General features: G+C 38.5%; 1 protein-coding gene across 1 annotated transcript; it reads left to right on the top strand.

The window, feature by feature from the left end:
- The first annotated feature begins 3,091 nt into the window (after positions 1-3,091).
- On the top strand, positions 3,092-6,338 carry gsdf (gonadal somatic cell derived factor). Its single transcript, XM_020621030.1, has 5 exons — positions 3,092-3,351; positions 4,017-4,174; positions 4,299-4,391; positions 4,514-4,644; positions 5,008-6,338. Exons 1-5 carry the CDS (start codon positions 3,239-3,241, stop codon positions 5,155-5,157), a joined length of 645 nt encoding a protein of 214 aa, XP_020476686.1. The 5' UTR covers positions 3,092-3,238; the 3' UTR covers positions 5,158-6,338.
- Positions 6,339-9,029: the final 2,691 nt, after the last annotated feature.

The following is a 9,029-nucleotide window of genomic DNA, read 5'->3' as shown; positions in this document are numbered from 1 at the left end:
ACTTTACCTTACAAAACCAAATACACTAATAAAATATAATCTGTTGTTAATGATTAAAATGGTGTTTCTCAAACTTTATGTTTTGTTACTTCTTCCAGAAAGATCAGTTCCTTTTTGTATATACTGTATCTAAATGCAGGATGTTTACTTGTGCTGGAGTATTTTTACATTATTGTCTTGGTACTTTTACTCAACTAAAAGGTCTGAGTTCTTCCACCAGTGCTTGTAACAGAGTATATGAAAGTCAGAGCAATAAGCCATGTTAAGTTTCAGCTACACAGAAATGACCTGTTAGCAGAATCATTTGAGTTTTGATTTTGGTCTTTATGTGGGATTTGTTGACAGTCAAAGAAATACAGAATGTCAAACCTGCTTTCCTTTAGGTCTCTGTGTGCATGTTGTAACAACTGATTCTGAATCAGCATTGGTTGGATTTGTATAATTATGTGTGTGTTGATGTCGTTTGTTCTGCATGTTTGAAAGAATAAATCAAATCAATCTGCCAAAGCATGGTATGTCATTTCTGACAGTGTTCCAGCACTGAGAGGTTGAGACCTGACAATAACATATGAACTGCAGTAGAGATCTTCACAGTGTTGTTCTGACATGCAGGACTTCTCAGGCTTCTCCTGTCACGTACATGCGATATGATGCCCAGATAGGGTTTTGAGGACACATGAATGATTTGACTGTAGTGGAAGAAGTATTGCAGATGCTTTACTTAAGTAAAAGTACTACCAATGCAACAAGCTTATCTCTCCGTGTTAATGAATTAGAAGTAGAACATAGCAGAAAATGAAAGACTCGAGTAAAATGCAATTAAGATGAATTCTTAAAACTACTTCAGTGCAGTACATGAGTGAATGTACTACTTAGTTATATCATGGGCTGAGATGGAAACTTCAGGAACATACTGTACTTCTAATTTAAACTCTATCTGCAAAGCTAATGTTTTCACAAATACAACAGAAGACAATCCCTTTATTGTCTTTGCACATGTGTGGCACAATGAAATTTGGATTAATGCATGTATCCATCTATGCAAAGACATGAGTCTTCAGAGATATCCTGTCATTTGCATATTAACTGCAAAAGAAACCATTGCAAGTCTTGTACCAGCTTGTATCAAGCATTCCTTGGGCACTGTTGATGAATTATGGTGTAATATCTGATACAGCCTATGAGTTGTGCACCTTGGGCCCCATGGGAACATTTTACTATCACCCAGTTAGGCCTCAGTGAGAAATCTGAGTGGAGGACACCTCAGGACTTGAAGTTACCATTCCTTGCATGTTTCTGATTCTCGCTGGCTCACACACCTGTCAACAGTGCCAAGCTTCTGACTTTCAGACCTTTACATCACCTGCAGTACAGATGATTGCTTTGTGTTACATTTCTTCCCTCCAGATCCCGTCCTTGAATGACAACTGCATCAGAATAATATTGTTATTGTGTTTATCAGGAGAGATTTCTGCTTTTCATGCCAGGCCAAAAACTGAGTTGTTAGAAACTGAAATACCCACAAATGAATGGACAGCTTGTGGTTTGAAGTGTTGTTGAAAACAACACAAAAATTGTCTATGTTGTAAAAAATAAACACTTGCTGTGTTCTTCCCACACGTCTCTGAGTTTGCTGATAAAAAACAAAAATAATAAGAGTCTCCCAGCTACTACTGCAGATGCAGAAGTGGAAAGGAGCCTGTTGGAGGGCCACACATTGTTCAAACCCATCTAGACTCATTTTATTTGATGGAACATTGAAGAGGTATAAAGTGCAAAGAATGTACTTAAGTACAATTCTGATGAATGTGTACTTCACTTGAATATATTCTCTGGACTTCCATCACTGTCTGGTTTGAATCAGCAACCAAACAGGGCAGGAAGAGACTTCACTGGATAGTCAGGACTGCAGAAAGAATCATCAGTGCCAGCCTGCCTTTCATGGAGGACCTGGACACCTCACAGGTCAAAAAGGCGGCAGAGACCATTTCTGCAGACCCCCCCCCCCACACCCTGAACACAAACCCCTCCCCTCTGGATGATACTAGAGGTCACTGCACGCCAAAACAACCAGACATAAGGACAGTTTCTTCTTTCAGGCCATCACTCTGATGAAAATTTAAGTCATGACCGATTAACAGAATGACAACCCTCAGTGCAATACCTGTAAATATACTTTTGTATATATCTACTTAATTTTTATTTTCATAATGCACATTCTTTTTCTTTTCTGTTCTCTCAGTCTGCTCTTGTTTACTTGTTTACTCGTTGCCTTATGGAAGAGCATTGTACATACGCACTGAGAGCCGCTGTACCAGAGTCAGGTTCCTCATGTCCAACACATCTGGCCAATAAAGCTGATTCTGATTCTGATTCAGTTTCCTCTACATCACATTTAGACTTCACTACATAGGTCTTTATTTATCCTTGGTGGGAAATTTACAAGCTACACAGTAGTAATTCAATTTATAAGCTTAAAATGAGCTCCCCCTTCACCAGCTGCAGCATTAAATGTGACATACACAATAATGCATTAATAATTATAATCCAATAATATCATACACCTTAATATGAAGTGTGCCATTCTGCATGATTACTACTTTTACCTTTTACTTAAGTGAACAATCTGAGTTTTTCTTCCACCACTGGAGCAGTGCAGCACACTCATCTTGGTTTTTAATCATTTGCTCAGATTAAACATCGTAAGCTCCAATAAACAGGAGGAACAAGTTCAGATATGATACAGGTAATGTGAAATAAGATTATGTTAGCAACCTACAGTACAAAGGAGCATAGAAAAATCTGCTAAGTTTGGTTACCTAACAACGGGGAACAGGCTTTATGATTCATTTGAGGGTCTCTTGTTAGGTGCGCCCTGGTTTTCACCAGTGTTGCCACTGAACACCACTAAAAACAAATGAAATATATATGTTGTAATGTGGTATGTCTGTATACGAGTATCATTCTCTCTTTTTTCTCCTTCCCACTTCTCACTCCAGGCTGTTTGCCTTTCACACAGAAAAGAGGACAACATTGTTACGTAGCTCAAGGTCAAGCTGTGGTACAGGAAGATAAAAACCCAGGTTCCCAGGTCCCGACCAACAATACCTTGTGCAGCATCCCTGTCTCGTCACTCCAATCTCCTCCTCGAACCAGACACACACCCACACACACACCCAAGAGCAGCGATCGTCTTGAAAGAAGTTCATCTATAGATTGACCATCCATCTAATCCACCATGTCTTTTGTGTTCATTGTTACGATGATGCTTCTCGGTTCTTCAGTGGTGACTGCATTTGTCTTGCAGCCATCCAAGGATAAACCTACAACCTCTCCTGTTTCCTATGACAGGTTAGTGCCAAATTTGTTTGTGCAACACACAACAGTGTATGGACAAATTGTAAAACTTTGTGAAATGCTTTTGTTTTGTTAGTAGCCACAATTGTTTGTATGCAGGGGAATACTTAACATCACCTTCCACAATATTTTCTACAAAGTTGTGAAACATCTTGTTAGTTTGCAGAGGTGATTATAGTTTTAAATAACCTCAGTGCTCCACACTTGTCAGACTACACTTTGTGAGATCTGTGATGATGTTTGTGCGCTCAGGCCGTCTCACACAGATTAGAGGGAAATGCCAGACTTTATGTGTGATTCAGGATCATGCGGACCGTTTTGTTTTTCTAAGAATAATGTGCAGAAATGTTACACACCACTCTGTTTAAGTTCAGAATGGTGTTCCCAGTATAATCAGTCATTCTTCAACACATGACTCCTCTTTTTGTCTTAGCCAAATGTCTGTAAACTGTCTGCACAGTTTGCTGAGGATATTGAGTAAGCATCTGGAATGTGTTGGAGCAGAGAAGTTACAAATTAATGCACCTTTTTGTCTTGACTGTTTAACAGTAAACTTTACTTATTTCTGTGAAATGCCCAAGATTTCCTCTTTTGCTATTTACTTCTGTGTAATCATTTTATGTAATATTTTAGTGTGATGTTGTGTATGTTGTGTTCAGGTGCCATGGTGAGTCATTGCAGTCCATCAGGAAGGGTCTCCTCAGGGGTCTTAACCTGCAGACTGAGCCACGTTTGCCTGTTGGTGGGCTGGACAGAGTCAGAGAGCAATGGAAGAGCACATTCCACACCATTTCTCAAAGTGCCAAGGACACCGCAGGTGAGTGGAATCCAAAAATAAGTACATTCCACATATAGCCTGAGCCTAATCGTTTGTGGCTTTTTCAAGTTCAAGCCAGGCTAAAGCCCTAGAACACTTTACATCTTTTACCATGTCATTCTAGTTCCTGTGGTCTCTGGTGATTCTGTCTCAGCTGACGGTGGGAACAGTACCGGCCTGAGGTGCTGTCCTATGGCCTCTGAGATCTTCATGTCAGGTGTGCCACAGTGTGTGTATATGTTTATACTGACAGTATGTGCAAGCATGGTGACACACACTTATACTGTATATGAAAAAATATATAGTAATCCATGTAATATCCATTCTTATATTTGCCAGAGCTGGGGTGGGACAGCTGGGTGATCCATCCTGCCAGCCTTTCCATTGTGCAGTGTGCACTCTGCAACCCCGAACAGAACACCGTGCAGTGTCCATCATCCCATACCGATGCCCATGATGCCGACTCACAGGTATAATCCTCTATGACATAGTGAACAGATAGTGAAGACAAAGTCTGTGTTCTAATGTGCTCATTTACATTCCTGAATTGTAGTAGAGTAAAAGTACACAAGTGCTCTGTAACGTATATCACTCTATTACCACTTTCCCCACACACTGACTTGGGCTATAAACAGGATATAATGAAACTGCTGAAAAAAGAAAGACCTGTTTTCTCTTTCTTGTTCTTCATATTTTTTCTTTTTTTTGTATGTTAGTACCCCCAGTGCACCTGTAAAAACACTGTTTGTTAAGTTTTTTTTTGTATATTCTTGTTGAACGCAGACAGAATACCAGACTGTGTTGTGACCCCTCTTCCCATTGTTCTTCTCCAGACCCTGGTGCCATGTTGCCAACCCACCTCCCAGGAAATGGTTCCCATTGTTTACATGGATGAATCCAACAGCCTTGTAATTTCCTCCGTGCAAGTGACCCGCAGCTGTGGCTGTGGCCTTGGAAACATCCAGGAGCTCAGCGAAGAGTAAAGTTTGTTTTATTGTTTTCAGTTTATGACATCTGTGAGATAACATCGTTCTGCGCAGGCCTATCTTCTCACACATGCTGCTTTCGTAGACTAATTCTTCTGAATTTAATGTGTTATCTTGGCTCATTACAATGTATCAACACTGAAAAAAACTCTCAGTTTAGTATTCATGTTTTTCTACTGTAATCAAAAAGAATGATACAAGTGGCCACACAGATTTGTTGAGAAAACAACCAAAAAGTGACAAAACTGATTAGATAATCAGACTCACACTGTCAAATTACAGTCTATATTTGTGTGCTGTTTTGTATTTTGTACCATCCATCAAGCTTAGTTTAATTTTGTGGGACAATAAAACTGCTTTTCTGTAGTAAAATCTCTAAATTAGAAATTGTCAAGCAACAACTGTTAGTTGCAAGTGTCAGCTACACTGCATGTAATTGTCTCTGTGCTGCCAATTTATCTTTAAATGAGTATTATTCATAGCTGTTTATTGTTACTGACTGTTCTGTCCAAAAATGTGAGAATGTCCAGAGCCAAATCCTCCTGGAGGCCAGTTGTCTTTTTGCCAATCTGTGTAAAAGAATTTTGTTTGATCTCAGCAACAAAAATAGCACAAATAAAAAAAGTCTATGTGGTGAAAACCTGAAAATGGTAGACCAAAATCAAAACTCAAATGATTCTGCTAACAGGTCATTTCTGTGTAGCTGAAACTTAACATGGCTTATTGCTCTGACTTTCATATACTCTGTTACAAGCACTGGTGGAAGAACTCAGACCTTTTAGTTGAGTAAAAGTACCAAGACAATAATGTAAAAATACTCCAGCACAAGTAAACATCCTGCATTTAGATACAGTATATACAAAAAGGAACTGATCTTTCTGGAAGAAGTAACAAAACATAAAGTTTGAGAAACACCGTTTTAATCTTTAACAACAGATTATATTTTATAAGTGTATTTGGTTTTGTAAGGTAAAGTCTTAATTTGCAAAGAAAATAAATGTGGTAACAATCTACGTTTCCTCCACAGATGTAGTGAAGTAGAAGTGGAAAAAATCCTAATATGGTTTTACCTGAGCAAAGTGCAACGTTACCTTAAGTACAGTGCCTGAGGAAATGTACTTAATTATTTGTCCCTGCTGCTGATGAACCACATTGTTTCAATGACTGAAATGTTCCTTTTTTATACTGAACTTGGGTACTGGGGTTTATTCTGAGTCAAGCATACAGTACATGCACTGACCTGCTTCTGCACCAGATATACTCACTAGAGCACTGAATGTGTTTTAATACACAGTTGAAAATAGTCCTCAACACAAACACAGTGTACTCGTGTTTAAGTAATGTTTCCTGAAACTACCATGTCCAGCTGTTGAATGAACTCACTTAGTATTTGAAATAAATGATTACTGAATTACATTTTTAAACAAATGCTTCTGTTGGTGGGAACAAGCCTCTTAGAATGTTGCACGGCAGATGATTAGAAAAGTTATAGAGGGTTTAAATTACATTTTTAAACAAATGCTTCTGTATGTGTATATAGAGAGAGAGGATAATTAATTGATTATTGGTTTTGTTTTTTTGTTAACACTAAGAAAAATACACAATACCTTCAACCATATTCTTTAAAAACACACACATACACACGCAGGCACCTGAGCTCACTGTGATATTGCAGCTTTAGACCTCCTGAAACTGAATGAGCAGAGTCCTTGAGTATCAGACGTCTCTCTCCATTTCCTTGTTGCTCTACTGCTTGCAGTCATGCCACAGGCAGCTGTTGCTGGCCGGGATCACAAAGACCCTTTCACAGACTGTGGAGGGTATGTGATGTATTGTAGATGTTTCACAAGTGGACAACACACAACAAGACGAGGGGGAGATTTATAGGCTGTTAATATGGACTTAAAAGTGTAGCAGGACGTGATGTACTGTAGCAATATAAATTCACAGAAAATCACCTGTGGAAAATATTATTATAGGGATACTGCAGTAGGATAAAATAATAGGGATGACTACTGTAAGGGTTAGGGTTAACCCTAAAATCCAACAGTCCTGCAATGAATGCTATCATTATAAGGCATATATTGACATGTTTAGTTCTTGTTGACAGTGTCAGAATAATGTGTTTATGTTGACTTATGATGCTGTGGGTTGTGGATTTATATTACTGGATTACACTAAAATCCTCCACAGTACATTATACTGCAGGTTGTTTCTATTATTTTGTCATAGGGCTGTAGAGCACTGTGTATTTTATATACGATATATGTAAAGAAAAATGCATTTGTTTAAATTTTCTAATGCATATATTGCTTGCATTCTTTTTTAATGTATATATTGCTTTACTTGTTTTATAAATATCTTATTTTTGTTTACCCTTTAATACCCATATGGCACATTGTTGGGAAACAAATGGATGTAGTTGAGGGGGTGATCGATGTTTTGATTGACACATTATCAGGATCTTCTAAAATTGGGTTAAATATTCATGTTGCAGAGGATTAATAACTATTTCCTCTGCAGAAACAAGTGGCGCTGTCTCAGTACGTGCACACATACTGTACAGGCAGTCAACTCAAGCTTGGTGCAGAATTTTCCTAAATGCTCTCACCTATTTTTTCAGCAGTCCCCATTTTTTTCCCTCTATACTATCGCTGATCCGCTTGGGTGGGCTTTTTCCCACAGTTTTGTGTGGATACATAATCATGTCCGACATCTGCCAAGGCAGTTGATTTTACATGACAATAATTGTCTGTGAAAGAATCAAAAACTCACAGACAGAAATGTTATCAGTGGTGTCAAACTCAGCATCAAGGTCTCACAAAGCCAGAATAGCACACCACAACCAACATCTGCTGCTAAAGCATCCAGAGCTAAAGATACACAAAGCCTCTGCTACGTTCCTACTGGCAATTCAAATAAACACTTTCTGCTCATACTACTAATTAAAATACTGCACCGTTACACTTGTAAGTAAACTTAGAAATAGGCCTGTATTTTTTGAGAATATGAATGTAAAGACTAGACAGTGCTCAATTAATGGAGATAGATAATATCGATGTTAACAGTTGGTGACACTGGTCTTAAGCAGAGACCAACACAACCTGCTTTCAAAACAGTTGCTGCCCTTTATCTGTGTATTTAACATAGATGCCAGTCATAGTAAGATTTAATCCTAATCCACTAGTATCTTGTTTTGTTTAAGTGATCACGGGGCCGGTCCAAGGCACCTGCCTCTGCTGTTCACAAGTGTGTTGAGAGTGTGCGTAGCTGCACACAGGGAACATCCATTGGACGTCATCCAATTACAATATTACTGCCACCAGGACATGTGGTGCTCTGCCTGGGAAATGGAAAAGTCTAAGATACAACACATATTTCTTGCATGTCTTTTATTTAAATTGTCAGAATGTGGCTGGAAGGTTTGTAGACAAAACATAACGCCATGCCCTTGATGGTGCTGAAGAAGTGAAAGGAGCAATGAAAGAAAGGTGACGTGGCCAGGTAAGGCTGCTTTGCTTTTTTATCCTCCTGTGGATAGTTCTTAGACTTTAAATAACATGCCAGAGTGCTTATTCTATCCCTATGTTCACACTCATGTTGTAAAACATTTAGCAATTTGAAGTATTACAAATTGGTTTTTCAAATTTTGTAGATGTGTTTATGCTGCTGATACTGTTTATGATGTATTAGCAAATATATACATCAACAAGTTTTGTAACATAAATAAAACATGCAGTGACATGGATAAAATAATGGACAAATGTGTGATATTGCATCTGTTATTGCATTATTCTCAGGTTGCAAAATGCAAGGTCAAAAATGTAAGACTCACATGAAAGTATCTTTGTCTCTGACGGTGATAGCAC

Source organism: Monopterus albus, unplaced genomic scaffold (genome assembly GCF_001952655.1).
Source record: "Monopterus albus unplaced genomic scaffold, M_albus_1.0 scaffold253.1, whole genome shotgun sequence".
Classification (NCBI taxonomy): domain Eukaryota; kingdom Metazoa; phylum Chordata; class Actinopteri; order Synbranchiformes; family Synbranchidae; genus Monopterus; species Monopterus albus.
Note: the sequence above shows the minus strand (reverse complement) of the source record. Positions and strands in the feature narration are given on the sequence as shown.

Bases quoted from the DNA above. Each gene is read 5' to 3' on its own strand.
- gsdf (XM_020621030.1), top strand. From the start codon at position 3,239: ATGTCTTTTGTGTTCATTGTTACGATGATGCTTCTCGGTTCTTCAGTG. The intron at 4,392-4,513 runs GTGTGCCACAGT...TATATTTGCCAG, and splicing joins CTCTGAGATCTTCATGTCAG to AGCTGGGGTGGGACAGCTGG. The intron at 4,645-5,007 runs GTATAATCCTCT...GTTCTTCTCCAG, and splicing joins CCCATGATGCCGACTCACAG to ACCCTGGTGCCATGTTGCCA.